Here is a 22,064-nt window from a genome sequence, read left to right as displayed (position 1 = left end):
AAAATTGCATTTTATGTCAAGGACAGGAAATGACTTACTTTGGCTTGTCTCATTTGTATTTCAGGAAAGCATATTTTTACATTAGATATCTAAAAGTGATACTCAAACGTTTATGTGAGATGACACTGATTGAAGAGTCAAACGTGTGTCATCAAAAGACTTCCACAAAACAAGAGACTGGAATCCCTTTAGCCATTGTTCACTTATTCGTCATCTGACTCAAAAGGTTGGTGCTTTTATTGCAGACTTAAATGGCTCTTAAAGGCTTTCTGAAAGCTTTTACTACACCATAATGTAGGAAAGCACAAAATATGATCAATTCCCCTTTGTGACTCACACTGTCTCCAATGGATCGCAGCTTGTAGAAGGGCTGGATGTAGAACCAGGAGCCTTCATTTCCTGCAGGGTCCAGCATCACCCTCATGGCGTTCTTCTCCAAGAGCGCGGGCAAGCGTTTGTTCACTGTCAGGTATTTGTTGCTCTTTAGGTGGAGGAGCTAAGAGGTGAGAAAGTTGTGGATGTGGTTAAGATGGTACAATTTCATAAATTCATTCCAGATCTTATTTTAGTATTCTTATATCGGAAATAACGGGAATGCAAAAATAACCACATTTTCCTACAATGCAGAAATTGTAACTTGGGTGAGTGGGGCTATTTTTACATCTCAGGCTTATGACAAACCTGAATAACATTCCCGTACTGAATTACTGTTCCAAGCAGCTTTTTGTTTTCTGAGTCATTTTGTTTCTTCTCCAGGTCGGCTGCATGCTATAAAGAAAAAGGGAGGAAGGGGGAGGAGCACAGGTGGTTAAGCGCTCAGGTATCCACTGCATTAAACACAAGTTTGTCAATTTAAACACAGTGACTATAAAGCACGAAGAAAGTATCCAAGGTAACAAAGGAGAGATGTCAATGTTTTTTGTTTTTTATGAGAATGTAGTCAGATAACCAATTGCTTTAAAATGTATTGTGTGATAGCTTGAAGGGTAAGGAGGAAAATGTGGAGAAGTTGGACGTAAAAGTCTTAATAATGGGCTATAAAAAGAATGTTTAAAATACTGCCTCAGCAAAAGTACTTTCCTGAAAATATGAGTGTACAGAACATGTCAAATTCCTTAAAGCCACTACAAGCTTCTTCTAAATCAGAAGAATAAAAATGAGTGGACATTTCTCAATCTCACATTTTCGTGTTGAGTGTTTGAGCTGTGTGCAGTGCCCCCGACCCGAGCAAAGACGGCGAGGCCGAGGTGTTGTCACACTCACGTGGAGCTTGTTGAGGAGCACTGTGTCTGTGTTCCCTCCAGGTTTGGCCGCTTTCCAGAATTGCTTTTGGGCTGAGTAGCGGTTCATGGGACACAGTCTGAAGAGACAGTCTTCCAGATAAAGACAGATTTTTTTTTTAAATAAAGACAGAGGAATACAAACAAACAGCAATATGAGGCAAAACATTTTCCAAATGTACTTTTTAGATATTTGTTCAAAGGAGAAGGTTCATTCCTAACATCGAAACATTCATTTTTTATCTTGATAATCTGTTGTAATTGTGTATGTAAAGCGGCTTTGAGTGTCTAGAAAAGTGCGATATAAAACCGATTTATTAATATAATTGTTATTATTATTATTATTATTATTATTATTAGCAATGTATTTTAATCACTCGAGTTCCACTACAGACGCACTCATGAATGAAAATTGAAGCTCAGCGGGATTTGAAGACTACCAGGTAACTAACTGTAAGCGTGTCAGCCTGTGTGCATGCAGCCATTTCGAAGATAAGAACCATTTGGTCCCGATCTGCGTAGGGCGTGCAAGCCTTTTCTGACAACCCAAGGGAGTGCAAAGCTACAGCGGTGAAGTCAGTTTCAAAAGAACAATAATAATGCGAGGCTCTTATCAGTGAATAATTCACTCATTTTCATAGATAGAGTTAAAGCAGTCGTCTCGTTTGCATGAGGACACAGTTGAGCTTAACACAGTTCCTCTTCGGGCCTAGAGCAGTTCCTCTTCTTCGGCTGAGCTACAAGCGACTTCGCATCTCCTCGACCCGATCTTCTATTTTGAGGGTGTGAGAAGAGGGAAGGAGTAAGACAAGAAAAAAGCTGGACCATCCTTTCCCTGTTTTCTCACTCTCTCTACCAGCTTTGGTTGCAGCAACATGTCCAAATAAGGCCAAACGAGAGTAGAGGAGTGGGATGAAAAAGAGGGTGGGGATTCCCTATCTTTAACGTCCTTATTCTTTCATCCGTTCTTTGCCTTTAGAAATTCCACAAAATGTCATCAGGTCAATGCTCTCTCCATCTATGCAAAATGTTCTTCAACCACATCAGATATGGTTTACTTAAGTAGAACTCAAATTACTGTTTCAAAAAAAAAAACAGAAAAGGAAGTGGCTGAAAAATGAGGACGACAGGAAGACAGTGAAAGAATGTGAAGCAGCGAGAGAAAGAGAGCGAGAGTAAGACAGGCTGCAGAAACAGATGATCTAAAACTCGCATCTGATAAATGTGCATTGTAAATCTTTCCACTAGCAAATGTACACTTAAATTATATATTTTTTCCATTTGATCACTTTCAAACACTTTCTGTAAACCTTGCAGTTCAGTTGTCATGTAATGCAACATGCAAGCTCGGGAAATGTATCAGCCTGCAATTGTTTTTAATTAAAGGCAACTGTGAGAGCACATGTTGCTTTAGTTGTACTGAAACCCAGCTCAGAATTCCTTCTGGGGCCACTAGGCAAGAGAACTGCTGGGAGTAATCCGGAACCTTGTATCTCCTGGAATCATTAACATTCTTGGCATGTAAAACAATCTTTCATTAGGTAAAAACACTAGTAACAGTACGGCACATCACTGTGTTATACTGTATAAATATTTATTATCTTTTCAGTATTTAAACAGATGACAAAATCAAATTTGGTCCAACAAACTGATCAGAATATCAAACTTGATCTCAGTGAATAACTGCATTTCACTATAGTGCGCATGCGTCAAAATTAGTTTGTTGCATTCTATCAGTTCACCACTAGATGGGAATAAAAGGTCAAAAACTTCTACAGACTGTCCCTTTAAGGAAAGTTTTAGAAGAGGTTCTTAGTCCAGTATTGAATCATTTTCAAGTCATCATAAATGTCACGTGATACGAATGCTTCCTATTATCGCTGTGTGTGAGCCAAATCTCCATGGAGTGAACGCAACATCTGGCAAGGACCTAAAGACACACATTGCATAAGACTTCTATTCTGTGTTAAGTCAACAAAAGCCTCAATGATCTCGGTTGTACAAAGTTAAGAGATGGAGGAAGCATCTCATCATTTGTGCAGAGCATCTAAGGCAACAAATGCCATGTCCCACAATAGCAGCTTTGGATATTTCCGGTAAGGTGTTGCCAACTCCATTGGCAGTAAAACTATGCACTTACCGGTATGTTGGACTTATTTGGAAAGGAATGCACCAAAGTTAGGTCTATTTTGGGTAATTAACCAGCAGACAGCGGTCTTGGAGAGCAACATTGATTTGTGTTGGAAAGGACTTAAGGTCATTGTACAATACAGCTCTGCATTGCAGTCAAAAACATACTAACAAGACGACCCTAATGTGAAACAAAACCAGGTAAAGCCCAAGATCTTGATCAGAACTAGTGATTGATGATTGGTTTTACATTGCCTTCCGTTGACGACCAATCAAATTTCTTTTCTGTGTCAGTGTGAAATATACCCTGCATGAGTGAAAGTTTGATTACATTAAGAGTGCTTGTGTTTACATTCGGGGGAAATGTTGAGCATACCTCAGCAGTTACAGTACTCGACCCAGATGACATACTTAGCAAGACCTGGAGGCTATCGACTATTATAGCACAAACATCACATTGTTAATATTGATGATAGCATCAGTTCAATCATTTCTGGATTTTGGATTTAGTTTGGACAAATCATCCGCACCGACATCGGCCGGGAAAGAGACAACATGTTGCTTTCTTTCATTTACACTAACACCTTCTGGTTGCAATCCAGAGTCACCTCACACTGACATGAAGGCCTCTTCTCATCAGAAGCAGCTGACAAAACACTTAAACCTCACTCAGAGTGTTACACAAGCACAGCTCAAATATACTACAACTAATTCATTTCTTAACTCAACCACAGGTTGTTGCTTGTGTGTTAGTATGATCCATCTGGAAAAAATAAAGGTGGGAAAATTAAGCATATTGCTTGTGGTGGACAGACATTTGGCGTGCAGTCTAGCTCCTGACGAATCAATAAGGTGACGGAGGAGGGAGCATGGAGGATTAAAGGACAAAAAGTGATTAGCCAAATCCTTCTATACAAGTGAGGCTTCATGTTTGCTGCCAAAAGTCCTCCTCAAAGTTGTTGCTGGTTATTTACAATGCTGAGTCTAATTAAAGCCATATTATATTCACAATGTGAATATAATAAATGAAATAAAACCTAACACATCAACTAATAGTTTGATCTTTCCCTGTCATCTATTCATATAAACTGGGGCGAGTGTAAATAAATCTGAGAGCACACCAAAGTTTCTAAACACAATTAAAATGTCTGCCCTACTTTTAGATTGTAAAATATCCTCGTAAAAAATCACTGTGACATCAATAAGTCTTGAAATGATTTGTGCTTCTGTGATTGTGAAACATGCTCAACAATATGCGGACGAGATTGAGCCTCGGTTCAGAATCGATTGCAATCTCCATTTCCACAGCAACGAGGAGAATTCCATTTGTAGATGGTTATCAAGTGGGCTAATTGGGAATGGCTCTGCTGCTTTGGACTGTTCTCAAAAAATGCTCTCGTATAAACATTAGCCATCTGAATCTACCAAACATGACCTTCCTTAAGGGACACATTTTAATCAGCTGTTTGCAAAGAGCTGATTGACAAAGTGTAAAGATTGCGCAAGATCAGAAACTTTCTGTGCAATGTGAGGCCAGCTGCCCCCACAGAGACAAACCTCCAGCCTTAGAACCGAGGGTCATGAGTCTACTTCCTGTACAAGAACTATTTATAGCAATTATACCCAGAAACATCTCAAGGCTTTCTTATATATGAAAATTTTTCCTTGGGTGCTCGGTTTCTGAGGTGAGGTGGATGCAGCTCGAACGTTGTCAATGGCATGCCTATTTGAAGTCCGGCGGGTCGAGGTACGTATTGTGGCCGTCACCAAAGAAACGCAGCACAACACATGGAGTGGTGTCTATCACTGAGCTCTTAGTATAAACACACAGCAGTTAGTGGGGATGATGTCAGACTCAGGAGGATACTCTCTGTGCCTCTTACCTCTGAACTTCTTCGGAGGGTTGTTGAGGTCCCCTGCATCGGGTTGGACCACACAGCGGTCATCCACCAAGCTGCAGAATGAAGCGTTTTATGACACTGTTAAGAAATATTGTACATAGTAATTTTCTAATCTATATTGTATGGTAATATTAAATAGAAGTGGTTCAAGGATGGACCCTTGTGGAACCCCACATGTAATATTTGTTTGTTCAGACTTATGAGTAATAGTACCAATTGAGACAAAGTAGTTGCTACGTTGCAAGTAAAATTTGAACCAATTTAACACTTACTTGAACTAATTGAACATCTAATCAGTGGATTGGTAGACTAGTATTGGCATTAAAACAAGAGTACAGTTAAAAGTATTTCGAATAGTGAGAGTTTGATGCTGGAAAGGTTTCATCCTAACTACATTATTTCCTATAGTAGCAACTTTTTGATTCGTATTTAAAAAACAAACAAAAATGTTCCCACTGCAAGAGTGTTGAAACTCATTATGAAGAATGTAGCCAATAATGTGAAGAATGCAGATGAGTTGGTGTTACGCATGGAGATAATAGCAGCAGGTCAAAACTGGTATGACAATTTTGCAAATTTATGCGCTTTTATGTGCGTGGGCAGTTGTGGAACTCAGCAAATGCCTCAAAACCTCTAGAATTATTTGGTCTTTATACAGGAGGTCATTTCCTTTTTTTGATTGACTCTGCAACAAAATGACTGATACTAATTCCACAATAGACAATATTATCTTCTACAGTTCGACAAACCTAAAGTTATCATTATTCACGCAACAAGAAGCAGTTGGAGCAAGCAAGATACGATGATCACAATCAAGATTTTGTTGTGACAAGGTGATATGGTTGGTCCAGATATGTTGAAGGGTAAGTATCTAAATTTTAATAGCAACCTGGTGTGAATGTCAGCTTGAGTTAATTGCATACTTTTAGCTAATGTTTGCTAACCTTCCCAAAGCACAAAACCAAGCAAGCACACAACGCTCGCCTTATTTACATACTTGGGTTGCTGAAATATTGTGAATTCTTTTCCGTAAGTTTTTGGATAAAAATTAACTTCAGATAAAGCAGGCAAATGTTGTTGTTGTTTTTTTAGATCAGAAACCTGATGGTCCAGCACTTGTGGATGCACATGACAGCTGTCTGTAGCTCAACTCTCAGGCTCTCCAGCTGTTTCTGTGCCCTTTCTGTCAAAATGCAAGTGTCCCAATTCCCCTGGCTCACTCGCTCCTTGACGTGCTCAACTTGCTTCACTTCAGCTTTCTCACCATCATCTGGTTCAGTGTTATTGACAATTCGAGAGAAAAATCCTGTATCCTTGTCTTGGTCATACATGTTCGAAATTCTGCTCACATCCCTGGCAAGTGTAATGTGGACCAGTTGAGCGTGCTTACCCCAAGGTGCTGATGAAACCACTGGTGGACCCCTCTGCGTACAGGGAGCAGATATCCCCGATGTGCAAGAAGCTGGACATTTTATCCGACATGTTGGATGCACACTATGGAACACCTACAGGACATCGATTTCAAGAAAAGTTTCAATATTACAAGTGTTTATCCAATATAGCTGTGATCAAAAATAGAAGGAAAAAAAAGAGCCAACGCTAGTTTGCCTATTCTGACAATTAGATCATTCAGGGTTAAATTTAGATGCGAGGCTGCTGCAACTCCATGCATTTGCATAAATTTGCAGGAAAATTCCGTTTCATGATAAAGCAATAGATTGCTACTGTTTGCAGTCTGAATAGTTAATAATTGGGACTGCAAACAGGAAGCTGTGCACCTGCAACAGGTCCATTTAGCTCCATCTGACGAACCTATTACTGAAGAAACCCAAAACATACTGGTTTCACTGCACATGATCCAAAACATTCAAACTAGTACAAACAGCCAGCTCATTATCCCAGCACTGTCATTATTTGTGATTAAAAAAAAAAAAAAAGTGTGAGAAAACAGAGACGTAACTGTCATTTAAAAATTAAAAACCATGGTTTGAACTGACGATAAGAGCACTGGTTAACTTGAGCTGTGAGAAACGATGTTAGCCATTTATGGAGCGCCCAATCTTCTCTGCGGGGAAGAGGATGAAGATAAGGAAAAGAAGTTGAAGATCCCAACTTTTACCTCGGCGGCGGGGAACGCTCCGATGTTCGGCTCTCCGAGAGACAGCTACGGCAACATGACAGCGGCTCCGATCTCTCCTCGTCCAGCCGAGCGACAGTGAGAGCCAGCGGCGTGAGACAAGCCAGGATTTGTAATTGTGCGGAGGCCAGTAAGGAGAGGAAGGACAGGGGCGCTCTGCTGTGCAGTGCTGTGCGCTGCTCTTGAGTTTGAGCTGGGCGCACTGCCACTTTACACCGCGTGAAGGCACTGTTGATCTCTGAAATTATTTTTGTTTCACTATTCATCAGGCCAACTTATGCCATTAAACTACCCAGGGACTGTATTCAAATTAAATAAATACAACACTGTTATAATAACTATTAAGTAAATTCATTAAGTAAATGAACAAAAATTTAATTCAATAAAACTGGCAGTACCACTGTCATCCGCTGGAGGCCCAACAGACAAGTAGTCCGTACCAGCTGACTGACCACGTGACTCTACGGAAGTGTCAACAACATGCGAGACGTCTAAGCAACGATGTTTCCCTTTTTAACCTTTTTAATGATCATCTTGTGCTGTCTGGACAATGCACTTGAATGCAGGGCTCAAATCGAGCCCGTCTCCGAGCCGGGTTTAGCAAGTTGCGGCTGTGAAAGCTTGAAGAGAGACGCTGTTGTGGGAGAAAGCACAGCGTCGGAGGAGGCAAGTGTCAAATATTCCAGAGACGTCAATGAGATTCTGTCTGACACTAAGGGAGACGAGAAGATTATTAGTCAGGTAAACCTTTCTTTGTGTTTATTTATTGCACCGCTCATGTGTCAAAGTGATCAAACTTATATTTTAGTTTTTTTTTTAATGTATTTTCTCCCAAAGACTGGACTGATTTGTTGTGTTCTTATATTCTTCAAAGTTCACGTTGCACTAAAATTAACATCATGTGTATAGATGGTGCTGATTCCTGGCGGAGAATTTCTCATGGGAACAGACAACCCAGGCATCCCTGCTGATGGTGAGGGTCCTCAGAGACGGGTGCACGTAGACTCCTTCTACATGGACATCCAGGAAGTCACCAACCAACAGTTCCAGAGCTTTGCCAATGCCACAGGCTATGTGACAGAGGTACTTATCAATCAATATGGCTATGCCTGTTTATATCCTCTTTTATTATATGGGTTGTTCACCTGTTTTGTTCTTTCAGGCAGAGAAATTTGGGGACTCGTTTGTTTTTGAAGAAATTCTAAGTGAGGCAGTCAAAAGCCAAATCACGCAAGCGGTAAGTTCTGCCTTTTTGTCACCGTTGTGCTTGTTCGCAAGCCTGAAAACAAACTCGGAATATTGTACACCGACCACTCGAGTATGTAATGGCTCACAGATGGGTGCACTCTCATAGTGGTTGTCATGGAAACCTGCAGCTGTCAGCACCAGGGGGAGAAGTTCACAGGCCTTGTTTTTCCCCACTGCTTCCTGTGGGCATCATTGCCGCAATTTATATATTTGCTAAGTAGCTGCTGGTGCACAGTCACAACATGTTTGATCAGAAAGCAGTACACAGCAGGACAAAAATCAGGAGAGACGTGTTCATTGTGTAGTCAAGCTTGTAAAATTCTTTTCTGATTATATAACAAGATTCTTTGTGACAACTTACCTGTCCTGGGACACTGTGACTTACGAAGGAGAATTAAAACAGAAGTATGTTTATATTGCTACTTTCTTGCTCATGTAAGAGCCCTGACAGTATTTTTAGTTGTTAAACAATCTTCAAGAGGCGAAAACCAATCAACAGTAATTTTCTTATGCTTTTTAAATAAAACATTGTAATTATTTGATTTAAACCCACTGCTAAATCCTTGTAAACATGGACATAAGTTTTAAGATAAATGATGGAAATGTCAAGGATTAGACTGCATTTTATTTTATTTCATTTTTTTTATCATTAATTTGTAGGTGGCTGCTGCCCCCTGGTGGCTTCCAGTCAAAGGCGCAAACTGGAGACAACCTGAGGGCGTTGACTCCAATATCCAAGACAGGCAAGGAAATGCTCTTGATTCAGGTTTTTTATATAACCATAGTTTATTTCACAATGGTGACTCAAAACTAATTAAAGCTAATCCGTTTTAGGATGGATCATCCTGTTCTTCACGTATCCTGGGGTGATGCTGTTAACTACTGTGCCTGGGCCAACAAGAGGCTTCCAACGGAGGCAGAGTGGGAGCACGCCTGCAGAGGCAATTTAAAAGACAGGTAGGCTGTTCACTCATCCTCAGGGCTCTAACGTCCCAAGCAACTTCAAATGCCTGCTCGCTACTTTTTCACACCTACTCTCGTACTATAACACATTTGGACAGAAACCTTTCTTAATATACACCATTATGAAAATGAAACTCGTTGGCTCTCTGAGGAATATACGAATTATTTAGCAGTACAGAGATTTGAAATGTGTTTTTATTAATTCTGTAAAACATAGCCTTTTGTGAGCAGAAACACTTTCAACCTTTCTGCATAATAAAATAATAATGTGGAATAACTTCCTTAAGCAATTTTCCTTCCTTTCCTTCAAACCTGTCAGAGATATGAATGTTAGATTTTTTTTTTCCAGACTTTATCCCTGGGGAAATCGACTTAACCCAAAAGGGCAACACTATGCCAACATCTGGCAAGGGGAATTCCCTCACCATAATTCTGCAGAAGATGGATATGTCAAAACCTCACCGGTAAGTGCGAGTCAAGAAACTAAATGTTACATTTAATGCTCTGACAACAGCTTCTGTATTAGAGGTTTGAATGGTGGGAAAGAAAGATAAAACCTGGTTCATATTTGAGTTTTTGTCTTTAAAATCTCTCTGAAACAAAAATGCCTATTTAAAAAAAAAAAAAAAGGCATTTTTTGTGATTACTGACACTGTAATATTCCTTTAATTCCAGCTCAGCTACTATAGGGGGAGCTCTCAACCTTCGAATTGAGATGAAATGTTGCTTTTTTTATGGCTGGCGATTATGATTCTATCACCTTAGAGTCTATTCTGCTGGTTAGATATAAATGTAATGTCTGCAGGTGATGTCTTTTCCTGCCAATGCTTTCGGTCTGTTTGACATGGTGGGCAATGCGTGGGAATGGACGTCCGACTGGTGGACTGTGCGTCACTCCACCGAACATCAGCACAATCCAGTAACTTCACAGTACCACACTATAAAGTCATCGCAGAACTCCTAAAATATCACACGTCGTTAAAAGAAATAACTTTTTGGGTTTAGACAGGTCCTCCGTCAGGCACTGACAGAGTAAAGAAGGGAGGGTCATACATGTGTCACGAGGTAAAATGATGACTTTATCTTTTAAGCCATGAGATTTATTTTTTACTCAGTGTCTTGATTTTCGACTCTCTCTCCCTTTCTCAGTCTTACTGTTACCGTTACCGCTGTGCAGCGCGAAGTCAGAACACGCCGGACAGCTCAGCCTCCAATCTTGGTTTTCGTTGCGTCTCTCAGGCACCACATTGAATTCTAATTGAGCGCTCTGCTTCATATGAATTGTTTTTTGATTTTTTTATCAAACTCCAGTATTTCAAAATGTCGCATGTTGTTTTACTACATTCAATGAACGAATGATTTTATGGATTTTCTCTCTCTGGTTTTTATGAAAAATAAATAAAAAAATAATTTTTCTAATCACAGGTGCCTGTACAGTTCTACATTTGCGTTACATTTCTATTGTATTCATAATTATCTCATGTCATTGGGGGATATGGGAAACGTTTAAGCATCTGCATCAAAACGGTAAATACTCGAATTAAGATTTATCAGACCAAACATAAAATAGAGACTGGAGCCATAAAAAAAAGTCATCTTCTGACAATCTGTGATGAATAGTTCCTATAATCATTAACCGACACCATCCTTCTGAAGTCAAAAATCTTAAAAAAAAAAACCATAATAAAAAATGTACTATTGTGCTCAGTCTGATTGCCTAAACTAAAATCAAAGCATAAGGGGAAACAAAGACCAAATATGCAAAAGGATCAGAAAAGTATTTATTTTGGCATTGTCAATATAACATAATGATCACGTGAAAAATAAACTAGCCAATCAGCATAAATCCTAGCAAAATAAAATACATCCTCACGGAATTCATGAGTACGATGGTCAAACTTTATAATGTCCATTATCAGAAAAATAAGTTTAAAAAAAAGAAGCATCCTAACCAGCAGTAGTATTTCTAGCATTTAACATCACAAATACCCGCAAACTAAAATACTATTTGCATTTAAATCCGAAAGTCGAAAGGTATAGTTGATACAACATTACTGCACAGTCGCTAACATTCAGTAGACAATGTAACACGTCTAAAACCCGCTGTCAGCTTTAATTTGTTGAAGTTCAAACAAACTCCATTTACCTAGTGGTGCACACAGTTGACCTGTTTTACAAAACAGAAAGAAACAACTCATCATTACTAATGCTGCCACAAGACCCCTGGCCACTGTTGCAGTATTATTCCCCCGAGGAAACCTCAGTTTGAAAAGCACCACAAATACAACATAGCAACTAAAGTAACATTGAAGCTAAGTACAGCGGCTTCCTCAGAGACAAAACAAGAAATAGAAAGAATGAGCGCGATACGCTATACTACGAAAAAAAAACCTTCCTGTTTACTCTGCCACTTATCAGCAAAGCCCACAAAGCAACTTTTGCGTCAAAATATCAGGAGTTCTTGTCTGTTTGTGCTACATCCTCACCACATGTAGTAGCTACGTGTGGTATCGACAGGGGAGGGTTTTCCCTCTGTGCTGCCATCTTTGTCCTTCTCTCCGTCAGACTCCCACAAGTTGATGAGTGGCGGGTAAAGCTCATTGAGCGGGATGGACGAGGTTTTAAGCATGTATTTCTTCAAGGAATGGTGATAGTTCTTTCTCTTCCATCTACGGGCCGTGTAGATGCCGACTGTAGCCAGACTGAGGACGGCTAGCGCGGTTGCCATGACGGCTAGCACGGCAGCGCTAGGGTGCTGGTCTGACAGGTTCAGTGCGAAAGTGGTGCCGCGGGTTGTGACGTTGACGCAAGACTTGTGCGTCTGCAGGTGGACGTTGGAGACCGTGAGGCAGATCTCGTACTCTGTGGCAGGCTGGAGATGAGTGAGGTTGTATTCGTGAACATCCACGGGTACACGGGCCGTGTATGTGATGTGCGGATTGTCGATCTTCATGGTGGCTGAGGCCCATTTAATGTTGGAGGACATGACATTGGAGTTGACTTTCCAGGAGACAAGGATGGAATGGGACTCTGTCTGTTTCACGTAAATTCTCATCACCTGAGCGCTGTCAAGCAAGGTTCCGTTCACTCGAATGGAGGTGACGCGTGTGTCAGCTCCTTCGATGTTCTGGGCCACGCAGGTGTAATGTCCTGAGTCTTCCACTTGGACATGGGACAACCACAGAGTCCCCTCGCTGCTCAGGTGGTAGCGCTCTGACACTGTGTCCATAGTGATTTTGGTTCCAAGCGGGGTTACCCAGTAGATCTCAGGCTCCGGCTCAGCCATGGCCCGACAGTCCAGACTGACGCTCATTCCGAGATTTAGGTTGAGGTGGCCGGGGAAGGTGTCATGGCATATCAGTGGGATACACTGCTCGGAGGATTCGAGCAGTCTTAGCTCCCGAACGCGCTGGCCCCTGAGTTCTGGCGGGGAGGTGCAAAGCATGGCCAAGGGTTCCATGAAGCGCACAGAGGTCTTGTTGGAACTCATCCATTGGATGACACAGTCACATCGCAAGGGATTGCTGTGCAGACTGATCTCCCGAAGGTTGGGCAAGGCCTCCACCGAATGCTGGTAGAGAGCAGTGAGAGCGTTATTGTTGAGCATCAAGCTCTCCAGGGAAGGCATGTCCCTGAAGGCCAGGCGGTGGACATAAGACAACTTGGGGTTGTTTGTGGCCTCTAACTTGGTCAGTTCCGGAAGGTTGTCCAGAGCGTAGCGATCAATAGAAACTAACTCCATCATGTTGTTGATTCCCAACTCTTTGAGATGAAGCATGTTTCGGAAGTCTCCTTCCTGGATTTTGTGAACTGGGTTTTTGTTTAAATCCAAAAATTTCAAATTGGGGACTTTCTCCAGTGCAAGTTGAGGGATACGAACCAGTTTGTTATCATAGAAAGATATGCTCTCCAGGTTGTCCAATCCTACAAATGCATTTGGAGGAACATCAAAGAGATCCATACCAGCCAGAACCAAACTCCTCAAACATCCCAAAGGCTTGAAGTTCATGTCCAAAAGGCCAATGACTGGATTTTCTCCAATCATGAGGATCTCAAGGTTCGGAGTTTCTACAAACCAGTGGCTGTCAATGACATGAAGCTTATTGGAGTTTAGGTGCAGACGCAACAGATTGTGCAGACCGGCAAAGGCCCGAGAGGAAATGGAGTTAATGAGGTTATGGTTGATGTAGAGCTCCTGCAAGCTGGAGAGATTTCCCAGACAGTTGTCCTGCAGCTGGCTGATCTGGTTCTCCTCCAGATGCAAAGTGGTGAGATGGTTCATTCTTTTCAGGCCTACGGCTTCCACGGAGCTGAAGTTGTTCTGGGACAGGTCCAACTCTGTCAGGTTCTGCAAGGCTTCCAACTCGCCCCCAGTGTGAGAGATGGCATTACTTTGGAGCAATAACACTTGAGTGTCTGTTGAAAGGTTGATGGGGATGCCGGTCAGCCTCAGGTCGTTGCAGTCCACAGTTGTCGCCTCCTTGTAGGTGGACTGGGGGGTAAACCAAGGTCGGATCTCACATACGCACAAGTGAGGGCAGTCTGTGGCGCGTGCGGGCGACCGAGAGGTGAGAAGTGAGGCCGCGCACAGCCAGAGTAGCGGAGGCCAAGGCCCAAGCGTCATCCTGTCTGCTCTCTGCTCAAACAATAGTTAGATGAGAGGCAGTCGAAGTAAAATCTTGAAGGGAATGTTCAGCATTAGCAATCCTCATGAATGCCTTCTTCTAATCCAGAATCTCTTCGGATACGATCCTCAAGAACGTCTGCTCTGGACCTCAGATGTTTTCCTTTTGATGCCTCAAGACAGATACCTGAAGAAGACAAATATGGAACAGTGAAAACCCGTAACAGAACTAAGAGACATTTATTTTCATTAAATGAAGACTGTTCAAATTAGTTAACAAAACGGTGGTGAAATGGAACTGCAGTGAGTGTCCCTTTAGTTACAGACCACAGTTTGAACCGCCTGTCCATGGCAAGCAACTAATTAGCAAAACGTAGTGGATTAGATAACTCGGTTTGGCAGCTGAATTGACATCCCTTCTGTTTCGAAGACCTGTGCCAACAAATTCATCCACATATTCAGTCAGCTAAACATTGTTGTCTTTTATACACAATATCTTCATTAATAAATAACACCGTTGTTATTTGACATGACGCTACCTCAGATGATGAGGTTTTCTAATGATTTTTAGAGCCAAATCTAGAGGGATTACCATGCTATTTTTTTTCAGTGTGAAGTGGATTATCTGACAGTGATCCACTCGAGTGTCTGTGTGTGTGCGCCTGTGTGTTTGTGTGATCGGCATAGTCAGCAGCTACGGCAGTGAGCCCGTTACACAACGGGTTTAATAAACACAGAATGTGTGCTCGTCACTGCTAATCACTTTCTACGCATGATGCAGGCTCATGTCAGAAAGTCATAAAAATGTGAAGCGTTAGCATTTTTGGGGGGATATCAGTGTTGTGCTTTGGTCACGGCGTCCTAATCAGTGGTTGGCAGAAGCAAGACGTGCAAGGAGAAAGCAATTTGAAGTTGAACATTTTGATTTGATCTAGTATAAGGGCTATAAATACTAATTTTGTTATTTATTTACTCTAAGTGCTACTCTCGAGTTGGCACTACTATAAACGCTACTGTTGAGGTGATCCGAACAATTTATGAACAAACTTTACTCTCATTGACACATCCAGCAGTTGCGGCAGAAATAGCTTTAGCCCCTGCGGGAAATCTTCACCTCTTAAGCCAATAAAAGCTCTGTGATGTCCACTGCTTATTGTTCAATGTGAAGGTGTACAATAAGTTATGTGTTTGTGCTGCTCAGGTATGAAATTCAAACAGAGAGCCAGAATAATTATTGTTGTCATGCTGAGGCCATGAATCTCCAACACCTGGAGTCGGGTTTCTGGCAGCTTGGCAGCGCAGTGGGTGTCCGCATCCTCTTACACTCTCTCTGTCTCTCTCTCTCTCCCTCTCTTACTCTTTCTCTCTGTGCTGCGTTGACCTTGTTGATCCAAGGAAGCACTGCTGGGCACATTTGGTCCATTTCACTGATGGCCTGCTTTCTAATCACTGCACCACATTTGTACCTAATGGGACTTCTGGCCATTACGCCACAGGAAGTAAAAATTGATGGAAATATGGAGTTGGTTTACCCTTTGCTGTCATAACAGCTTCTTCTAGGAAGCCATTTTACCTGACGTTGGAGTGTTTCTGTAGAAATGTGAGCATTTGTAAGGTGATAGCAAACTAGTTTGGAGTTTATGGCTTTGTTTGGTGGGGTTTGAGTTCCACATCCAAAAATGCCTTACTTAATGACTTTTTTCACCGTTCCTTCCCCAAACATTACAGCAAATTTGTAAGCAGAACCGGAGCAAAATGTTCACACTTGTCTCATGACCTGATAAGAATATCAATGGGTTGGAGGGAGATGTGAGACCCCAAAGGATGATTTCTCCTGGTGTGAAGCCCGATATAGTAAAAGACTGCGAGAATGGCTTTGGTGGAATAACACCTTTCTGAACTCCTGTTCTGAGCGAAAAGAGAGATTAGGTCTGAGATTAATTCCCTCCGCTGCCTACACAGCAGCAACTGTATCCCGAGAAGCCTTTATTAAATCTGCAGGCTGAAGCAGTCGACAGATACGGCGATGTAAAGCCAGTGCTGACTACTTACTGGCCATCATTAGATTTTTTAACTACACTGCAATATTTTGACAGAATTTTTTTTTTTGCCTCACACATTGCGATGCGTACACAAACCAACAGGAAGATGCAGCAAAATCCCTCAACAGCTTGACATGATCCAAGTGACTGTTTGAATTGAAGGCTCCAGAAGGAGGGATTTATTTTCTTTGCTTAGCCAATCCTGATGAGGTTTTAATCCAAGTACCCATTCAAATAATAACACACACAAATGTTTCACTAATATTAACCACGTCACAAGACAGCCTAATGTTATTGTGGGGATCTAATGAGCCTGCTCTGATTCATGCTACATACTTGCAATGCAATCATAGGTTATTTTAAATTTTCCAAAACAGGCTTCACAGATGACCACACACAGCTTGTTGTGATGTTCAAATATTCTTATTTGTAGAACCTGATTTTGCGTTATGTGAAAATGATGTAACACCAACTCTTTTTATGTTATCGCTTCTCCTACCCCAATTCTGAGCAGCCTTTTTACTGGGCATCAAATCTAAACAGCCTTTTGTGGATCAGCGGCCGCACACAAGCGCGCTAGCATGCCATCACCATGGCAACGCCTATGCCACCATCATGTGTTTTGTAACCAAATGAGAATACTGCCATTAATGCTTCAAAGTGGGCCAAAATCGATATGCCAAAGAGTGTTTTCACAAGTTAATGTAACACAAACACACATGATTGACATAATCAATAAAGACACAACATGGCAATTTTCCGTGCGGCTCATGGATGAACTGAGCGGCGCCGCCTGATGTTTTCACCATTCGGTCTCTGCTCTGGCCGCCCTGAGAGACATCCTATTGGTGCTCTATTAGTATGCAAGAGTTTCACTTCACATCACACAGAGCTTTGGTGCAGCTGCTGATGGCAGAGCTGCAGAGTCGAGCAGGAGATATAGATGCATGTCTTCTTCTGAGTCCGAAAGGAGGCGGCGGCGGATACTGCTCAAGCGGGAAGGTCATAGGGGAGGACAGATGGACAAATATAAAAATACCGCACCATGAAATGAAAGGAGACTCTACAACTATTGCATGTTTGAGATCCCTTTCAAATTTAGAACAACTTCCTCCCTTTTTTATTCATTTATGTATTTATTTGTTTATTTATTTATTTGCCGGGATCAAACATGACATTGAGAAAGGGGGGAAAAAGAAGACAATTTTAAAGTCGTCTGTATTCTTTGTTAACTTTGGCAACAAAACCTCACAGCTCAGTTAAGGCCAACAAATACACACCAACACACAAACTATTCCTTTGTTTCCTCAGATGTTACTAAGTGAGCGCATGGATATTGAGACAACTGGGTGAACCCCCCCAACACATGGGGTCTCCTTTTGTTGTCTAGACAAAGTAAACTCTACCAAGTTGTGGTGAAAGTCTAGAGGATTTAAAACCATTTCTCTTGTTTCAATCAAAAATGAACCTTTAAGTTTGCAATCCATTTTCTGTCCTCTTATTGTTTTTTGTAGTAGGTGTAAGGCAGCTCATGAAACAATGGACCACTTGACAAAGGTGATCCCCTGAAAAATAAATGTCTAAATGTCCGCACTCAGTGTTCATCCCACTTGTGCCAAAATCTGGAGCTAAACCACATTCTGTTGTCATGGACATCCAAATGATTGTGATGATCAGCATAATTGCTGCTGGTCAAATGTTTTTAGCAGCACTCTGACACTGCAGTTTGTGTATTGTTGCTGTAATCACAGAGTCAAGTGCGATTAAATTGTCAAGAATGAATCAGGCACCTTGGTAGATAACTTAATTCATGCAAGTGGCTACAAACGATGATATAAAATAACACTGCAGGTGCACGTCCTTTGTTTTGCTCCCCCTGAATGCAAAGCTTCATAACAATCATATCTAATCCATAATGTCCTTGAATATGTTTGATAGACTTTTCACTTAGTGTGCATCAGACGACTGCATACATTCATAAGAAATTAATTTCTTCATCTTCATGCAAAATCTGTGAGCAGTTTTATGCCACATAGCACATAATTGTGTTGGTGCCGATATAAAATAAATTATTTTTATTTGCAGCGTCCATGCATCGCACAAGGACCACCTAGATCGCCTTGTGATTTTTTTTACACGTATTAAAAATTCAGACATAAAAATATCTAACTTCATTTACCGATTAGCTTTAATCCGCAACGCTGAGATGAACGATGTTACTCCGTGTGACCCAAACAGCATCCGCAGCTCCTCCACACTGACGATGACGACGGTGCGCGACTCGATGCACAAATTTCAGCAAGTTTTAGGAACACAAATCAGCTCAATAGATCCTCCGTAAAACGAGATTGCAGTGACGAGCATCTGCACGCTGCAGGTCAGCCGCACTGAGACGCGTCTGACACCGACACCGGTAGCAGTGCAGCCTCACCATCTGCTCTCTTCCCGACACCATGGGAACGAAAAGTCCCTCCCTATACCCGTCCGAGCATGAGAATTTATTTAGGGAGGGTTAGCGGAGCCACTGGCAAGACGAGCCAATAGAGTAGTTTACATGGAGTTACATACAGTAAATGTTGGAATGTTCATTTTATTGATCTGTTTTCATGTCAAAGTGTTTTGCTCAAAGCTCTTTGTGGAGAGGAGTAACACTGATTTAATTACATCACAGTATTTTCAAAACAACTTGAAATGATTGAAGTTGGATTTTTGGTTCATAGAAATAATTTGCTAAGGAACTCAGTGGCAGGAAACAGTTGTATTCCAATTGATGAACATAAACACCCACAGCAGTGAATATGTCTGTTTACCTTGTTGTATTTTTTTTATATTGGATCCTCTTAGCTTATTCAGGTCCACACACAGTGTCTGTTTATGGGTGTGACTCCTGCCTCTCTTCCGGCAATGTTTACTGCTTTAAGGTGACAGTTACCGATTGTAAGTGTGGGCAGTGTAGTTTTGTGATATTCGGTGTCAATAGACGAGCAGTCAGGCCTACATAATGTGACAGCAAACAGATTTTTGGCCAGATAAGACATTCAGACAGCAGAGAGAGAGAAATGTCTTTTTCTCTTGAAGTTGTCACTTGTTTGGCTTCTTCCTCCTCTGCTTCCTCATCTCTAAGGGGAGCAGTGAAATGACAGCGTTTTATCATTTACTGCCTGAGCTGCAGCTTTGGGAGCAACCCGACTGCGGTTTTCATGCCAGAGAGAAAGACGGGGGAATGTGGCATGTGCAAATTTTCTTGGACTTGTTTTCTACAATTGCATCAGGACACAATGTTGTTTGCATTTGTTTTTCAAACTACCATGGCATCCCATGCAGACAAGGTGAACTTCAAGACACAGTTTGAATAAATGAGTGGTTTAGCACTAAGATGCAGATGCAGCGATAAAGTTGATACGCTGACCTTTAAAGCACTGCTGTCATCAAAATAAGGGCGATATCGTTCTCTTAACTGCAATGCTTCTTATCGGTCGAGACCCGAATAAAACCATCAATCAGCATCTTTTCCTTCCCCGTAGTCCTTGTCAATGATCTTTTTGATTTTATTTTAGTTAAGCACTTCTTTATATTGAAAGAGCAACTTCTTGCATGCAGGCGCCAAAGCCCTACTTATGTCATAGTATAATTCATATGAACTATACCTTATATTTTGCCATTTTATTTCTGCCTCAAACTCATTTCCTCGGCAGTCTGAGCAGAAACATCTCCAAAATGATATTGCAGATCAACAGCGCACAGAAATACGTACGAAAGGGAACCCAACGGTTCTATCGTAATCTGCCAATGCGTAACGGCGGTCCAGTAGGAACAACTCCTATCTTTCTGCAACAGGAGTGCAGCTCAAAGTTGAGTAGCAGCCGGGCAAATCCTAATTTCCCACTATTAACCTGCGATGCAAAGGGTGCGGTTGCCACGGCAACGACTCCCTTCCAGGAAAGGCTCTGCAGCGTATCTTGCCTCTTTATTAGATCTCTGATCACACAGCTCCTGCCACATGGCCATCTGGGAAAAAGAGTTAGATCGAAATGCGTGTCCCCTGGTTTACCTCTCACACGGCCTCTCATCATTTTGCAGCTTGGCACTCGTTTGACGCCAAGACAATTGGTGTCGTTTTCCTCGTCGGGCCTCATGAGCTGAGTCGGGAGGGGATGAATATCGCCGGAACATGAATCACAAACACTCCTTTCATATAGTGAAAAAGAACACACTGTTTAACTTTACATATAAAACCAACAAGCTCTCTTTCTTTGTTGATCTGATTAAGCTCCATCTTAATTGGCGTGGATCAAAACAGCTCCAGGCTGTTCTCGGATGCAACTACAGCAGATGCTAGCCCCCTGGAAAATGTAACACCATGTTGATAAAGTCGCTGGGATAGTGTTCCTGTTAACTCCCCGTACCCTCGAGCGGGCATTAAAACCACGCACTTGACAAATGTTGCAGATGTTGCTGCCCGAAAGAGTCTCACCTTACCGTCTAATGAAATCCAACACAACAGCTGCAACACAACACAACGCCCCAGTTGAGTTGAATCAGCATATCCACACATACTATTGAAGCTTAGAAGCTTCGCCGGCTTTGATTTTATTGCATGAGCTTGCAACATAGTTTGAAGCTTGTGTCTTTATTGTTCTCCTGTAAGCTTTTAGCCGTCTTTATGGGATTGATTTATACCATTCATGTACCCCATGTGTCGTTTTCCGTTTTCATAGGTCATACGTTGCATCTTATGCTGCAGTGGAACTCAATCACCTTTTGTTTATTGAAAACATTTCTGTAGGTCCCCAGCTGTGTGTAAAGTGTTTGTCATTAAAAAAACAAAATGGAGGCAAATGTCCACACCGGTTTTTGTGGGGCCTGAAAATGAGTCGGAGTGTTGACCGCCTCATGGGAGTTTGTTTTAATAGCCACAGAGGCGATGAGTTCCCGACTCCTGCTACGCATGTCACTTTATATTAGTCTACCAGCGCATTGGTGTGCTATCCCACAACCAATCAGGGCCACTTAACAACATCACCAGACCCCTTTTTAATTAAAAACAATACCAAAGCAATTTCTCTCATCCTCTTGGGAGTGGACTTTCATTTTTACACTGAGTTTATTAAATATAGTCCCCAATATTGTCCGTCTATTGAATAAAGACTCAATTCGAATAAAAGGTAAGGCTTAATTCTGAATCAGCCTTTCTAAAGTCAACTTACAGGCTCTTGGTCCATCCATATTAAAGTGTGCATTCATATTCAATTGACAGGTTAAAACAAGAGTCAGCAATTTCTGAAATCTCTGAGGATTTGTACGAACAAGAGCAGGTATTTTTATAAACAGGGGGTGACCAATTAGTAGAGTGATTCTATTTTCCTCATAGTTAATTGTGCCTTAGCCCTTTGTGATCAGAATTGTATGGCTAATTATAAACATTTTAAAAAATTGTTTATAAAGTAGATACTAATCAAAGAGAGGTTTCCTTCCTTTGGATTAGAACAACTTTAGTGTATTTGCTTACATGGTTCAGGACATCCAAAAGCTACTGATATTTTTTTTTGCTGCTGAGATGCATTAATATGCAGGTGCTAATCTATTATTAATATTCTATTCGACCCACCTGAGTTGGCAGGGAAGAGTTTAAGACCATGCGGTTTAGGACCCAGGCCTTAACAGACATTTAATACATGGATGATTAGTGGGGCAAATTTTGCTTCTCAGCTCTTTTTTGTGCTCAAAAGTGCAAAATCT

General features: G+C 41.5%; 3 protein-coding genes across 17 annotated transcripts in view; 1 reads left to right on the top strand and 2 right to left on the bottom strand.

Annotated features, from left to right (window-relative positions):
- Window positions 1-7,618, bottom strand: part of LOC147049162 (inositol 1,4,5-trisphosphate-gated calcium channel ITPR1) — a 40,481-nt gene extending 32,863 nt beyond the window's left edge. For all 14 annotated transcript variants that reach the window (XM_085923317.1, XM_085923320.1, XM_085923321.1 and 11 more), the window contains exons 1-6: window positions 7,431-7,618; window positions 6,702-6,816; window positions 5,294-5,364; window positions 1,264-1,373; window positions 682-768; window positions 338-496 (exon numbers count right to left, since the gene is read on the bottom strand). In XM_085923317.1, coding sequence (XP_085779443.1) covers window positions 338-496; window positions 682-768; window positions 1,264-1,373; window positions 5,294-5,364; window positions 6,702-6,793 — 519 coding nt within the window. In that variant the 5' untranslated portion in view covers window positions 6,794-6,816; window positions 7,431-7,618. The remainder of the gene's footprint in view (window positions 1-337; window positions 497-681; window positions 769-1,263; window positions 1,374-5,293; window positions 5,365-6,701; window positions 6,817-7,430) is intronic.
- Window positions 7,619-7,895: 277 nt separating this feature from the next.
- sumf1 (sulfatase modifying factor 1) lies at window positions 7,896-11,460 on the top strand. 2 transcript variants are annotated; one of them, XM_085924937.1, is made up of 9 exons: window positions 7,896-8,189; window positions 8,358-8,531; window positions 8,611-8,685; window positions 9,357-9,439; window positions 9,531-9,653; window positions 10,009-10,123; window positions 10,465-10,578; window positions 10,665-10,724; window positions 10,809-11,439. In XM_085924937.1, exons 1-9 carry the CDS (start codon window positions 7,950-7,952, stop codon window positions 10,908-10,910), a joined length of 1,086 nt encoding a protein of 361 aa, XP_085781063.1. In that variant the 5' UTR covers window positions 7,896-7,949; the 3' UTR covers window positions 10,911-11,439. The 2 variants fall into 2 exon arrangements, with proteins under 2 accessions (XP_085781063.1, XP_085781064.1); XM_085924938.1 differs by lacking the exons at window positions 10,465-10,578; window positions 10,665-10,724 and having other exon boundaries at window positions 10,809-11,460.
- LOC147049160 (leucine-rich repeat neuronal protein 1-like) lies at window positions 11,432-14,519 on the bottom strand. Its single transcript, XM_085924936.1, has one exon. The coding sequence runs from the start codon at window positions 14,281-14,283 to the stop codon at window positions 12,142-12,144; it is 2,142 nt and encodes a 713-aa protein (XP_085781062.1). The 5' UTR covers window positions 14,284-14,519; the 3' UTR covers window positions 11,432-12,141.
- Window positions 14,520-22,064: the final 7,545 nt, after the last annotated feature.

This window comes from Syngnathus leptorhynchus, chromosome 11 (assembly GCF_054491065.1).
Source record: "Syngnathus leptorhynchus isolate UIUO chromosome 11, UIUO_Slep, whole genome shotgun sequence".
In the NCBI taxonomy this organism is placed as follows: Eukaryota; Metazoa; Chordata; class Actinopteri; order Syngnathiformes; family Syngnathidae; genus Syngnathus; species Syngnathus leptorhynchus.
This window is presented reverse-complemented; position numbering and strand designations above follow the sequence as displayed.